Raw genomic sequence first — 14,652 nt, 5'->3', positions numbered from 1 at the left:
ACTTAAAGGGGTCATATGATGCGATTTCAAGTTTTCCTTTCTCTTTGGAGTGTTACAAGCTGTTTGTAAATAGATAAGATCCCTAAAGTTGCAAAGACTAAAGTCTCAAACCCAAAGAGACATTCTTTATAAAAGTTAAGACTCGTCCACGCTAGGGCTGCACGATAAATCGCATGCGATGTCGGTGAACAACGGCTCTGTGTAGTTAAAGCTGCTCCATGTGAAAGCCCGCAGGTGATGGAGATTTACCGCTGATTAAAGAACCGGCTTTACTGACAAGATGCCAGAACAGTTCAACCCAAATATTCAGATGTGTGCAGCGCATTTTATGGAGGACTGTTTCCTGATCCTGGGAGAGTAGACTACAATGCCGGCTGTTCTGACTCTCAGACTGTAAGTACGTTTTCATATTTAAAGAATTTGCAAATTCAAAATCAAAATTTTTGAGCAGTGTAGAGTAGCACTTGTTGTTTGTCATTTCTCCGATCACAAATGCTGACATGGTTAAGCGGCGCGATACAACGCAACGCGTAAAAAGACAGTATAAGTCATTATAATCCCTAATTATGTCCCCACTGGATGCAACAAATGCCTAATTTATAATGGGTTTTTGTCTTGTCGCTCCGGGACACAGCATCACAGTATGGTAAGGGGAGTAACATTTCCGTCACATGCTTGAGGTATTCAGCCAATCACAATGCACTGGATAGCTGGCCAATCACAGCACACCTCGCTTTTCAGACCGATGAGCTTTGTAAAAATCGACGCGTTTCAGAAAGGCGGGCATAGAGGAGAAACAATAATGTACAGTATGTGGAAAATAATATGTTTTTTAACCTTAAACCGCATATTAAACACATTTCATTACACCAAATACACAAAATAATGTTCTTTTTAGCAACATCATATGACCCCTTTAACATTGTCATATCCATCACCATGCTAAAATCTTCCGAGAGTTGTCATGATTGAAATTAAGATAATTTGGTAAATGTCTCAGTGTTTTTTTCTATCCATACAGTGGAAGTCAATGGTCACCAAAATGGTTTGGTTACCAACAATCTTCAAAACATCCTTCCACAAAACAAAAGAAGGTCATACAGGTTTGGAACAACACAAGGGTGAGTAAATGATACATTTTTGGGTGCACTATCCCTTTAAGAGCATCTACACTTACTATACACATTTACTGTGATTATAAGCTTAAAACCACACAGACAGACGTCAGTCTAGATCATTCATGAGTCAGGCATCCTAAAGCATATCTTGATGTATTGCAGCAAAGTTTAGGCAAATACTCACGTCATTCAAAAGTATGTATATTCTCTCCTGTCTAAAACGTGCTGTCAACACACTTTGAATAAATTGTCATCCTTAACTAGAAATGTCATTAATGCATAACTGCAACACTACACTACAGTGTTACAGTTACCGTAGCCGACGTATTGCATAGCACAACATAGTTCAAACGTAATTCAAACCTGTTGGCAAACATATGAGACATTTTAAAACCTATGTTTACATATTAGTAAGGAAATAACAGTGTTCATACGATGTGCTACATTGTACCAGTATTAAAGTACAGTAAGCGCTCGGGCTTTAATCTTCTGACACTTCTGGAACTAACTAACCCGGAGCGCGAATGCCATTTACAAGTGACAACTCGCCCCCCAAATAAAGCGGTTATGTTTATTAAATGAGAATATACCTATTGGACCCTCTTTATGTTTTGACGAGCGTCTTCTGTTTACTGCTTTTTCAAGAACACCGCTCCCAGACTTCTTCGCAGACGCCATCTTCCTCAAACACGAATGATTACCTCCCCCTCTGTTCTGTCTGGATTTACCTTACAGGCGGTCACGCCCACATCAAAATCTACAGCCAATAACGTGTCAGAGAATAATCAAAGCACCTATCACTTCATAGTACTGCCCATCAAATACAAACAAGCTTATCTTCAAACTAATAAAGAGATGCAAAGACATTGACAGCAGGCTCATGAAATTACGACAAGTAATAGGCCTACACAGAGTTCACTTTTCCCTTGACTGTCTTTCTGGTTCCTTTTCCTGTTTCTCCAGCTCCAGCTATGGCTTCTCCAGTTGAATGTCTTCTCCACAGTTGGCCACATCCTGATAGGGGCCTTGCTGATTGGTGTGTTGAATTTGATGGTAAACTGAGTTGCAGTCATCCAGGTTTAGACCCTGTTGAAGGTCACTTTTGTGAATACGCAGCATGCTAATAAGAAAAGAAAATGTAGTGGGAATAGACATACCTCATAGATATTATCCTCCTCCCTTCCTTTCTTCCTCTCCAGTTCATTCAGCCTCTTTGACTAGAGGAATAAAGTTGAACGTCTATCATCATCATGGAATCACTTTATTTATTTGTTTGTTTAATGTTGTTTGTGGTGCAGATTTCTGTCTGGAATGCATCCAATATGCAGAATCAACATTAAATCAACATTACACGATCAGTGTGTCTGACCTTACAGAGGGGCATGGTGCCAGGGATCGACACACACATCAGCAGCAACACCCCTTCTGCTGTAATGATTCTGTTCTTCACACTCTCGCTGAGGTTCAAGGTCTTCTGCAATGGTTCTAATTAAAGAGACCTGAAGACTTTTCAGAAATGACAAGTAGATCAAACTGACCATGGACCATTGTCTTAAAAAAGTTAAGAGAAAAATGAAACAGACAAAAATAGAGGCCAAAAGAGCTGAAACTTTCACTTCCTCTGATAGTAAAACTTGCATGTGTGTATATAAAGAGAGTTAAGTAACACAAACTTAGCATGAATGAGAGGAATTTGGGTTTATGTCATTGAATGGGTTATTTGTGTTTGCCTAACTCAGCCAATTGAATGATTTGTGGGGATTATTGCACAATGTTCTTAGAGAGCATGAGTGCAAGCATTGCTATGTTTGTGACTTTCATATTTATGCAATTAAGAATAAATAGGTAGACAGTGGGCCTATACATCAGATTATGTATTACATTAAAATGCATAACTGTAAGTGTATATACAGTATTTATTATATATTTATTATAGACTACTGTTCAAAAGTTTGAGGGCAGTAAGATTGTTTTTGAAAGATAATACTTTTTTTTTTTTAGCAAGGATGCAATACATTAATCAACAGTGACAGTAAAGACTTTGTTACAAAAGTAATTCTATTTCAAATGCTGTTCATTTGAAATTTCGATCAATCAAAGAATCCAGGGAAAAAGTTCACTGTTTCAATAAAAAGTAATGTTTCTTGAGCACCAAAAGAAGGTTCAGTAGAGCAATGGCTGATGAAATTAAATTGAGTCAATTGTAATATTTCACAAAATTACTCTTTTTACTGTATTTTTTGATCAAATAAGTGCAGTCTTGGTGAGCGAGACTGCACTTATTTGATTTTTTTGTTTTTGTTTTGAACAGTGAAACTGACAAGAAATAAAATTAAGCATATTAAACATATAACTGTGGTCTGACTCACTGTATACTTGAAGAAAGGTACCATGGGTAAAGATGTGAAGAGAGTTATAATTCAGTTTACACTGGTACAAGCTGGTATCATTGAGACGGAGCCTCTTGAAAAACAGCAAATGGCATGTGACTCCATCTGTCAGTTCTGTTGTCTTGTTCATCAGATTGTTGGACAGATTTACTAAGCTGAGCATTGTGGTTCCATTGGTGGTGTGAATATTCATGATCAAGGTGACATGGGGACTCTTATTCCAGCGGTAGCAGCAGCGGATGGTGGCTTCACGGAAGAGAGCACACGCACCAACGGCTTATCTGCCTCCAGTTTCAGGTCTTCAAAACCAGTGTTAGCAACAACTTAAGGACAATAAAACCAAAAACCATATAACAATATGCTCTAACATTGGGTGATACAACAGCACAAAAAAGTATTTGAGTGTAAAACAGTCCACAGTGGGGGGTTTCTTTAAGATTTGCTTATATGTGATTAAAACCCTCTAACATAAAAGCAGCTCAACATATATCTTTAATTTCCCCCCAAGGGGCATTAACTTCAATCCACATGATATCGGCATGTTTAAATCTATTAGCTAAACTGAACACTTCCCACCCACAAAAAGCTGTATAGACAAGACTTGTCATGTGAAAAGCTACTTAATACAGTGTAAAGTTAAATTAGACCCTTAAAATTGTAAGTCACACTGAAAAAGACAAAGATGTAAAAACTGGTGAAAAATCTAGACTGGTAGCAATAAGATGCAAATTGTAACAGCTGCTCTGAGAGGAAATCAGCTTCACTGAAGCAGAACATAGACTTGCAGATGGAAACTTTGTGTACTTTATTCTTTTGTTGGAGATAAAAAGTTTATTGCTGAATTTGAAATGGTATGCTGTCGAAAAACTAAATTTAAATTTCTCTATACATATAGGCCTACATATATTTTTTGGTGATCAAAGAGAGCTTAGATTACTATAAAACCAGTTAATTATAACAAATGCTTAACAAATATTAGAATTGTACAATAAAACTAACATTACATACACACTATATGTTAATGCTTACCTGTCCAGAAACACAAGAAAATGACCAGATAACCTTTCAAAAACCCTCTTGCTGCTCATCAGTAAATATGCCGTTCAAGTGTTTTCTCTCCCTGTATCATGCACCCACCCATTCTTCTATTTCAGTTTGTGGTGAACACACGCAAATACAGGGGTTGGACAAAATAATGTGAACATTCAGGTGCTTTACCACCATTTGCCTTTAAAACAACTTTGAATCTTCTTAGAAAGGAACATTTGAATAGTCTCTAGTTTAACGTTGACTACAAAAACATCTGCCAGTTGCTTTACAGATGTTGGAGGAGGGAATCTGCTTCTCACCATTATCTCCAAAACTGCCTACAGTAGTCAGTTTTTGTGGAAACATGGTCTTCAAGGTGAATTTGGAAGCTTGCTGACACTCTGCTGCAGAAGTTCTGCATTGTTTGGCCCCGATCATTCACTTTCAGTTTTCATCCATTATTCTTCTCTGATTAGTCTTGCCATGCTTTGTGTACGCAGTCATAATCATAAAGACTGTTGTTCGTAAAACACCAAACAAACTGGGCCGTTAAGGTTACAGACGCTCCGGCTAAACAGACTCCCATCATTTTTCATTCATTTTTGGAAGTCATAAGTCACCCATTTTCCCCACAATTTGTACTAAACAACTTATACTATACACAAACTAGAGAATATAGACATCATAACTGGATAAAGATTATTGGAAGATAATTGGATTTTTTTTACTGTACCCAGTATAAATGATATTAACCCCATAATAATGAATGTTCACATTATTTAGTCCAACCTCTGTACATTCTTCTCTTTTTTTGGATAATGTGGTAATCTGTTAATATCAACCAAATGCTGTTAAAAACAAAAACAATACAAGCTCATTTTTGATCATTTATTAAAAAAAAAAAAAAATTACCTACATTTTTCTTATGTATCTTACATATAAAATCAAAGCCCAAATACACAGAATAGTCTTTATTCCCTCCATCTCCCCCACTCTCTTCTCCTTCAGTTCTACCTTCTGTGCTGGATTCCTCCACTAAGGAGGGAAAAAAGCATTGGGGATCTCAATATCAAAATGTATGACCGTCTTCCATCTTCTCTTTTAGAATTTGAATAAATGACAGGCTGTTTGTAAGACTTTTAAGTACATTTCTTCTTTTTGCATGCTGAACTTATTCAGGAACTCCAGGTATTCAGCACAGCTGTACTTGCTGTACTATGATTAAGTGTGAGGTTGAACCTCGTCAGTTATAAACCTGAAGCAATATGTGTGCAGTTCCTGACGACTGACCATCTGCCTCCTGGGTTTCAGGGGCCGTCCCTCCATTTTCCCCAAGAGTCTGAGAGTCATCTGACAGACTAATACTCCCGACCAATAGCCTCTTCAAATACATGACTGTGAGAGGTATACAAGCAAAAAAAAAGAATAAGTACAGCATGAAATTGTATGTGTTCACTGCTTGACCTGCATAAAATGACACATTCTGACCTTCATCCAAAGCACCAATAGCAGACTTCTCTGGAGGAGCGTGGCTATGGCTGAGCAGGTCAAAACCATTGGCCGCTAGGTAGTCTATGAGTGAAGAATCAGTTTCTCTACTCTTCTCATCAGTAAAACTGTCTTTAAATCGCCCTATGGTGAAATAAAACAGTCACATTATAATACCACGGTAAAATTACTTGGACAGACTTAATATCTGTTTCCAAGAGCCAAAAGTCTCACCACCGCGACTTTTCAACAGGTCTCCTCCGTTCTCAGTGGGGCTAAGAGGGGGCTGCAAACTGGAGAAAAGAAATGGAAAGAGTTTTAATGACTGAAGTTAGCTTTGAGTTTGCTAGTTCAATGCCACCTTCAAAAGGATGCCCGATTACTCTTACGGGGCCTTGCTATTTGCCAAAAACACACTCACGGGCTGTATGCAGGTCCACTGGCGCTGCTGGGCATGCTGCCACCTCTGTCTCTTTTCAGCTTATTCCCGCCCCTCTTCTTCAACTCGTCAACCGTAGATTTAATCACCTCTGTCCAACTGGAGCATAAAACAGACTGTGAGTGTCAAATTACATGTTTTGGATTTCAATTTTGAAGCAGGATTTCATATGATCTGCCTGTCAGTCATTCGGATAAGTGTTTCATTGAAATGGCTTTATATGGTTCACACACTCACTTTTTCTTCTCCCCGGCGGTCTGAGCCACTAGTTCATAGATCTGTGCTCCGCTGTCCCAGGTGAAGATGACGTAGAGGGCCTTTGGGTCTGATGGAAAGAACAAAAGTAACTGTATATCAGACTCACGTTCTTCAGAATACAACATGCTAATTCACTGAAACTCACTCACCAGTGGCCACGTCTCTGAGAAAAACAGATTCTAGTTTGATGATTGGACTCAGCATCTGTTTGCCTTCCTGAACGGCGATGTTGCTTTTGCTCTGACACTTCAAAACCATCTTATCATCCTGCTTCTGAAGCAAGACCAGCAGGTCTGACAGCAAAACACAGTGCACATCTACAAATACACACAAAAATAGGGTAAGTAAGAGGCTGAATTCTTGATTATGGAAGCACTGAAAGCAAATAAACTAATTTGTCATTGTAATTGTAATTTGGGGAATGTGTCGACGGGGGTTACCGATCGCTTTCTCCTTGGTCACCCTCCATGTCAGAGGTCCTTCAAACAGCATCTTTCTGGTGGTCAGATCAATGTTCTGATGAACAAAGAAAAGAGTGGATCATTTCAGCCCCAGAGTGTCTGCATTAGTAACATACACATGAGGCATTAAGATATTTCTCACCTTGTACTCACTGTAGAGGTCATTGCTCGGTTTCAGTCCTGAGGTGTCCAGCCGGCGCTGGTAGTCTTTCAAAATCTGAGTTGAAGATGGGCAGATATTTAGGAGAAAAAAAATGAGAGTGGTGGTTGGGAAAATGCATATTAGAGATTATGATCCATATAGGGTGGGCTATATCACAGTATGAACAATTTAAAGGTAAAGTTCACCCAAAAATGAAAATTCTCATCCTTTTACCATTCCAAACCTGTAAGACCTTTGTTCATCCTCAGAAAACATATTAAGATATTTCTGATGAAATCCAAGAACTTTCTGACCCTCCATAGACAAAGACACAACTACCGCTTTCAAGGCCCAAAAAGGTAGTAAGGAAATCGATAAAATAGTCCATGTGACATCAGTGGTTCAACCGTAATTTTATGAAGCTATGAGAATACTTTTTGTTCACAATGAAAACAAAAATTGTTGAATAAAGTCATTATTTTTGCTTACTTTACGCACAAAAATTATTCTCATAGCTTCAAAAAATATCTTAATTTGTGTTCCGAAGATGAACTATTTCTGATGAAATCCAAGAACTTTCTGACCCTCCATAGACAAAGACACAACTACCGCTTTCAAGGTCCAAAAAGGTAGTAAGGAAATCGATAAAATAGTCCATGTGACATCAGTGGTTCAACCGTAATTTTATGAAGCTATTAGAATACTTTTTGTTCACAATGAAAACAAAAATTGTTGAATAAAGTCATTATTTTTGCTTACTTTGCGCACAAAAATTATTCTCATAGCTTCAAAAAATATCTTAATTTGTGTTCCGAAGATAAACTAATGTCTTACGGGTTTGGAATGACACGAGGGTGAGGAATTAATGACTGAATTTTTATTTTTAGGTGAACTATCTCTTTAATACAGTATCATGCTAAATACATACATCACAACATGCTGGAATGTAGTAATGCCTGGATACTGCCATACCACACATCCTTACAGTAGACCATATTAATCTGAAGGAACTTCTACTGAATTCTCACCAGCAGGTTCTCCATGAGTTTGACTTCTTCATTGACATGGTTGAGGATCTTACGGCAGGATTCTGCTGCTTGGTTAATGTTCTCTTTTTCTGCTTTATCATCTGTGAGAAATGGACATTGGTTATACACCAGTTTTTGTCTAATATATTGCATTTCTTTTGTTTGCTTATTTATTAATGCTTATTTATTCCTGTGATGGCAAACATTTTCAGCAGCCTTTACTCCGGTGTTTAGTGTTACATGATCCATCAGAAATCATTCAAATATGCTGATTTGATTCAAGTAAAGCTTTTTATCATCAATTCTACAGCTTAACAGAATTATGGAACCCGAGATACATTTTTTTAGGATTCCTTGATGAATTGAGTTTTTAAAATAACAGCAAATCTTTTGTAACAATGTAAAGGTCTTTACTCTTTACTATCAATTCTGATCAATTCAATCATGCTAAATGATTATCGTAGTGAAATAAAAGTATATAAAAAAGTATAGAGTACAGTAAGTATATATCTTACTGGCCCCAAACTTTTGAACTCAAGTGAATTTGATTTAATTGAGAAAATCAATGTGTTAAACTGATCATTTTATATTTGTAATATTTTTATTTAATGTGTTATTTACTTTGCAATTTGCAATGGTTTAGCAAGTGTTTTGCACAATTGGCACAAAAGGTTTTATGGAAATAAAGTAGGACTAGATTTAAAACACTTACCTGTGTTCTTGGCAATGTTTTCCAGCAGAAGAGGATATTTGGTTAGTCTTTGCATCTCGGTGGGAATGATATCCTTCAGCTGTAGCCTCCGACACTGTGGCTTACTCTCTGCCTCCTACAACACAAACACAGAACATTTCATTAAAGACATTTTGAGATGCCTAGCCTCCAGAAATGTTGACTGGCGAACAGTTGCAATATCATGGAAAACAGTGTTTTAAGTGTAAATGTACCAGTATGAAAGCATTAAAACGGGGATCCTTCTTCTGTCTGCTCTTTATCTGCTCCAGAGCCCAGGACTGGTAGCTACAGAAGCGTGCGGTGAGCTTCTGAAACCATTCTCCTTCTGATCCACTGAACTACAGAGATAGAGACACGTCTATTCGTGTAACAGCTAATATAAGTTCATGTTGTCAAGTTGAAATGCTGAATGACACAGTGTTGAGAAAGAACATGAAAAACTAGCATTTAGCACACTCTAAGCTACTTACCCTGTTGAGAAGTGGCGTGCTTATGATTTTGACAATGTACTTATCCTCCTGCCGCATTTTTTTCAGGTTCTCATAGAAAGCATCTAGAAAAAGAATGGATTTAAGCTATTTCAAGGCTGTTCATAATTTGAAGGACCATCAAAATCTTTTAAAGCCATGCAGATTTCAGTGCATTAATATATTTGAAGTGGATACGTACAGTGCATCTCTATGATCTCATCGAGGCTGGGGAAGATGGTGGCCAGCTCAGTCATGCTCATAATCTCTTCCCTCTCCAGCGGACGAGAGAAAACAGTCTGCAATACACTCAGCATACGGACATGAGCGTGCTCTGTCGTAAACAGCTCTGACAGACACAGAGAAAAAATATGTTCATCATTGCACCCTGCTTCATAGCAGATTACACAAAATAAGGCACTTATTTACGTACAAATAGTTTTTCAACATTCTTGCTTGTATTACCATTGATGACTTCTTGTCTTTTGATTTCCTTCTTGCTCAGTTTTTTCAGGTCCTCGGGAGAAGCAAGGTCCCTCCAGTTGGGCGGGTCCTGCTCGAGCTCCAGGAGACGGGGCTCCATTTCCTCCTGCTGAGGGAAGGGGCCAAAAGCAGGACCAGTGACGAGGCCGTCAGGCAACAATCCACCTTCTGCACTAAGAGACAAATGAAGGGAAAAAATTTAAAAGGTATACATACGCGTTAAGCATTGTACAAAAAATGACTGAGACAAAAGCAGGACCAGTGACGAGGCCGTCAGGCAACAATCCACCTTCTGCACTAAGAGACAAATGAAGGGAAAAAATTTAAAAGCATTGTACGCGTTAAGCATTGTACAAAAAATGACTGAGAAGCCCCTTGTGCTGCTGTCTCCTGTGGACAGTGTGTGTATGAGTGTTTCTAAGTGTGAGTGATGGTTAGTCTTTGCCTTACGAGACTGAATGCTGTGGGGAGGGTGAGAGGGGGTGAGAGGTAGAGGTTGACTGCAGGTCCACGTCGCTACGGGAGCGAGACTGCTTGGCCCGGGTAGAGCCACTACGGCGAGAGTGACGGCGCTCCACGCAAAGGCTCTCGCTGCGGCGCACATTCCTGAACACCCAAGAGAAGTGGGTGGGGGGGTTGAGGTAAGGGAAAAGGTACAGAAAAAAGAAGAACCAGAAACGGAAAGAGAATGGAAGAAAAGTGGAAGGAAAGAGAATGGAAAGGGAAGGAAAAAGGAAACAAAAGAACAGGAAAATAAAGAGGAAGAGATAGGAAAAAGAGTAAGCAAAGACCAGGGAATGAAAAGGGGAGGATGGAAGATGGGAAAAGGGGAAAGAAAAAGGAAGAGGAAGCAATGGAAAGAAAGGAATGGGGGAAAGTAAATGAATTAGGAAAGAATAAAAGAATTACAAAAGAATAAGGAAAGAATAAGGAAATTAGGAAATAAGAAAAAGGAAAATACAGGGAAGAGGAAAGAAAGGAAAAAGCAAACAAAAAAGAAAGAAGAGAAAGGAAGGAAAAAAAGGAAAAGAAAAGAAAAGGGAAACAAAAAATATAATAAAGGAAGAGGAAGAGAAATGAAAAAAGGACAAAGTAAATGAAAGGGAAAATGAAGGAAAAATTACATGGAAGAAAGGGAAATTAAGGGACAGGACAGGACAGGACAAGAAAGAAATAGGAGAAAATGGAAAAGGAAGGAAAGAACATTAATGTAAAGGAAAGGAAAGAGGAAAGGGAAAAGGAAGGTAATGAAAAAGGAAACAAAAAAGAAAGAAGAGAAAGGAAGGAAGGAAAAGGGAAACAAAAAATGTAATAAAGGAAGAAGGAAATGAAAAAAGGAAAAAGTAAATGAAAGAGAAAATTAAGGGAAAATTACATGGAAGAAAGGGAAATTAAGGGACAGGACAGGAAAGGAAAGAAATAGGAGAAAATGGAAAAGAAAGGAAAGGAAACAAAAAAGAAAGAGAAAGGAAGGAAGGAAAAGGCAAACAAAAAATGTCATAAAGGAAAAAGTAAATGAAAGAGAAAATGAAGGAAAAATTACATGGAAGAAAGGGACATTAAGGGAAGGGAAAGGAAAGGAAAGGAAAGGAAAGGAAAGGAAAGGAAAGGGGTAATGAAGTAGTAGAAATATGGAAAGAACATTAAATGACAGTGAGGTTAGAGACAGACCAAAGGTAACATGAACAGATGATAGAAACAGAAAATTGAACAGTGATGAAGAAGAAACAGTAAGTGAAATGTTAAAGACAAATGATGTCAAAACCACTATGTAACATGTTATTTAGCACTAGTTCACCAGGGAGATTCATTCAGCCCCATCAGTTCAAAGACCCTTTTGGAATCCACATTAACAAACATCTCCAGCTCTTTCTAATGTCATTTACAGCATCTCGTGCTTTTGAACACCTCAATTATACTGATATAAAACACTATTGGCTAATAAGTGGGCTTCATTCGTGCAAAGCGTCCCAAAAAGCAGATACTTCTCCCCTCAATCCCTAAAGCCCAAAAACCTGAGAAGAACCATACTTAGCCATGCAGTGAGTATGAATGTCTGTGTGAGTCTAAATATGAATCTAAAGCTTAAAAACCATGACATTCATTGTACAATATTTTCTACTGTATGAATAATAAAACGTAATGTAAACTGTGTTTAGTAAGAGAACATGTGTGTATCAGTAGCAGTTGAGGCTGGCAGAAAATCCCAGAGACAATCACGCAGACCCACCTTGTCTTCTTTCTGTAAAAACATAGGGCGAACGAAGAGTTACAGCATAACAGAGAACAAATCGTTTAACAACAAACACCCAACCAAAACTTCCAACTATAAACCAACTAACCTCAACACTACCCTGAACAAAATCTCAAGGCCAACAATAAAGCGAGACAGAGCTTACAACAACAAACACCAGCAACAAACAATGTTTCCACATGAAGGACAGTTGCACGAGCAAAATAAAACTGCACAGCTAATCCAGTAATGCTAGTTTTATGCCATATACTATAAACAGTAAGTAAAGGAGATACATTGAGTTTTTAAAGGGTTAGTTCACCCAAAATTGAAAATTCTGTCATTAATTACTCACCCTCATGTCGTTCCAAACCCGTAAGACCTTCGGAACACAAATTAAGATATTTTTGATGAAATGTGAGAGCTCTCAGACCCTAACCCTTTAATTTAAAAATATTTGTACCGGAAAACAAGACAAAAATACTGACAGAAAACTATTTTGTGCAGTGAACGACATTCAGACGAGGAGCTTCAAGGGTTAGTTCAGCCCAAAATGAAAATTCTGTCATTAATTACTCACCTTCATGTCGTTCCAAAAACATAGTAAGGACAGTCCATGTGACATCAGAGGCTCAACTTCAATTTTGCGAAGCTACAAGAATACTTTTTGTGCGCAAAGAAAAATAACAATTTATTCAACAATTCTTCTCTTGAGTTAACGTCTTCCGCTATTTTGGAGAGTACCACGACACATGCGCACACTTCCCCAGAACGTAATCAACATAATCAGCGTTGTTTATGTTCAGCATGCGCATGCTTTCTCCTGAATGTAAACAACGCTGATTACGTTGATTACGTTCAGGAGAAAGTGCACGCATGCGTCGTGGTACTCTCCAAAATGGTGGAAGACGATAACTCAGGGAGAAGAATTGTTAAACAAGTTATGTTATTTTTGCTTTCTTTGCGCACGAAAAGTATTCTTGTATTGAAGTTGAGCCACTGATGTCACATGGACTGTTTTATCGATGTCCTTACTACATTTCTGGGTCTGGGAACATTCCAGTTGTGTTTCTGTCTATGCAGGGTCAGAAAGCTCTCAGATTTCATCAAAAAATATCTTAATTTGTGTTCCGAAGGTCTTACGGGTTTGGAACGACATGAGGGTGAGTAATTAATGACAGAATTTTCATATTTGGGTGAACTAACCCTTTAAGTTATGTTTATGTTTGAAAACCGAAGGTTGCTGGTTCAGTTCCCACAAGTAACTATCACCACTGTACCAAACTGCAGAATATCAGGTTACTCCAGCGAAATTTGTCATTCGTGCACAGCAAGTCACTTTGGATGATAGCATCTGCTAAATATCTACCTACTAAATGAAGAAGCAAAAACATAACCTTTCAAATAGTTGGGCAGTAATAATGTTTGCTCAAATTCAGACAGAATCTGCTTATTTTTATAGCGTCGTGCCTTGGCGCAACATTGCGGGACATAGCGCTGACCAGATGTGAAGAAAGACTGCGGTACGGATAAACTGCAAACTGAAAGCTAACAAAAATGACTGACACTGCAAAACATCAGGTGGGACAAGGAACAAACGGACAAAGAGGTAAAAAACAAAAAGAGGCGGCAAAATGCAGAGAAAAAAATGAAAGTGAGAAGAAAGGGAGCTAGGATAGAAGGGGAAAGGGAGGGAGGCGCGTATGCGCAGTAAGGGATTGTCTTGGTCTTTGTTGTCCTTAAGGAGGGTAGCGTACATTGCGGGCAGCAGCAGGAGCAGCAGCACAGGAGGGACACAGCACACTCCCCGAGACAAAGCAGGCAGGGAAGTTTTCCACCCTTCCTTAGTTAAGTAGTACAAAGTAAGACTGTAACTACTTCTGTACAACTTAAAAAGTATGCTAAATGTTTGTTTAATATTTTTCATTTTCTTATGTGTTGTTTTTATATCTGCTTCTTCTCATTCCTTTTCCTTCTTTCTTACCTGCCACTGTCCTGACTGTCATCTGGAAGCATGTCAATGACAGGGAGAGGTTCACAGATGGACAGACTGACAGGAGATGCATCTCCACCTTCTGATACTGGTTTGGGGTCTGAGCGATTGTTGATGACACCTACAGGAGGAAAGAGACAACATTTCTGCATATGAAACATTAGGGGGACATTTAATAATATCAAAGCCCACTTGTAGCCTCATTGTTTGTTTCACAATGAATCTAGGTATCATGATATACTGGTACCATACCAGTTATCAGCCGATATTACAGATTTGTAAAATATTATATTGCTATCAGCTCATATTTGAGATCTAATTGTACAAGAGTTATTATTGTTAACTGAAACTAAAACCATTAAAAATTTTTTTTATCATAAATATATATAT

The 14,652-nt window shown here is 38.3% G+C and overlaps 2 protein-coding genes and 1 pseudogene across 4 annotated transcripts in view; all 3 read right to left on the bottom strand.

The window, feature by feature from the left end:
• LOC107699484 (hormone-sensitive lipase-like) overlaps positions 1-1,870 on the bottom strand; it is a 35,526-nt gene extending 33,656 nt beyond the window's left edge. For 2 of the 3 annotated variants that reach the window (XM_016500737.1, XM_016500738.1), the window contains exon 1: positions 1,709-1,870. In XM_016500737.1, the coding sequence (XP_016356223.1) occupies positions 1,709-1,796 (88 nt within the window). In that variant the 5' untranslated portion in view covers positions 1,797-1,870. The remainder of the gene's footprint in view (positions 1-1,708) is intronic. The other variant, XM_016500739.1, reaches the window with a different exon arrangement.
• A 217-nt stretch (positions 1,871-2,087) lies between these two features.
• Positions 2,088-4,649, bottom strand: LOC107699444 (B-cell antigen receptor complex-associated protein alpha chain-like; annotated as a pseudogene).
• Positions 4,650-5,374: 725 nt separating this feature from the next.
• The window catches only part of LOC107699443 (rho guanine nucleotide exchange factor 1-like), a 59,203-nt gene continuing 49,925 nt past the window's right edge, over positions 5,375-14,652 (bottom strand). Inside the window, exons 14-32 of the mRNA XM_016500701.1 lie at positions 14,254-14,383; positions 12,267-12,278; positions 10,487-10,642; positions 10,019-10,209; positions 9,756-9,902; positions 9,557-9,639; positions 9,299-9,424; positions 9,066-9,180; positions 8,354-8,454; positions 7,326-7,400; positions 7,163-7,238; positions 6,872-7,039; positions 6,702-6,789; positions 6,447-6,563; positions 6,260-6,318; positions 6,026-6,169; positions 5,827-5,932; positions 5,474-5,574; positions 5,375-5,385 (exon numbers count right to left, since the gene is read on the bottom strand). Of these exons, the coding sequence (XP_016356187.1) occupies positions 5,375-5,385; positions 5,474-5,574; positions 5,827-5,932; positions 6,026-6,169; positions 6,260-6,318; positions 6,447-6,563; positions 6,702-6,789; positions 6,872-7,039; positions 7,163-7,238; positions 7,326-7,400; positions 8,354-8,454; positions 9,066-9,180; positions 9,299-9,424; positions 9,557-9,639; positions 9,756-9,902; positions 10,019-10,209; positions 10,487-10,642; positions 12,267-12,278; positions 14,254-14,383 (2,006 nt within the window). The remainder of the gene's footprint in view (positions 5,386-5,473; positions 5,575-5,826; positions 5,933-6,025; positions 6,170-6,259; positions 6,319-6,446; positions 6,564-6,701; positions 6,790-6,871; positions 7,040-7,162; positions 7,239-7,325; positions 7,401-8,353; positions 8,455-9,065; positions 9,181-9,298; positions 9,425-9,556; positions 9,640-9,755; positions 9,903-10,018; positions 10,210-10,486; positions 10,643-12,266; positions 12,279-14,253; positions 14,384-14,652) is intronic.

This window comes from Sinocyclocheilus anshuiensis, unplaced genomic scaffold (assembly GCF_001515605.1).
Source record: "Sinocyclocheilus anshuiensis isolate Anshui unplaced genomic scaffold, SAMN03320099.WGS_v1.1 scaffold670, whole genome shotgun sequence".
Classification (NCBI taxonomy): Eukaryota; Metazoa; Chordata; class Actinopteri; order Cypriniformes; family Cyprinidae; genus Sinocyclocheilus; species Sinocyclocheilus anshuiensis.
This window is presented reverse-complemented; position numbering and strand designations above follow the sequence as displayed.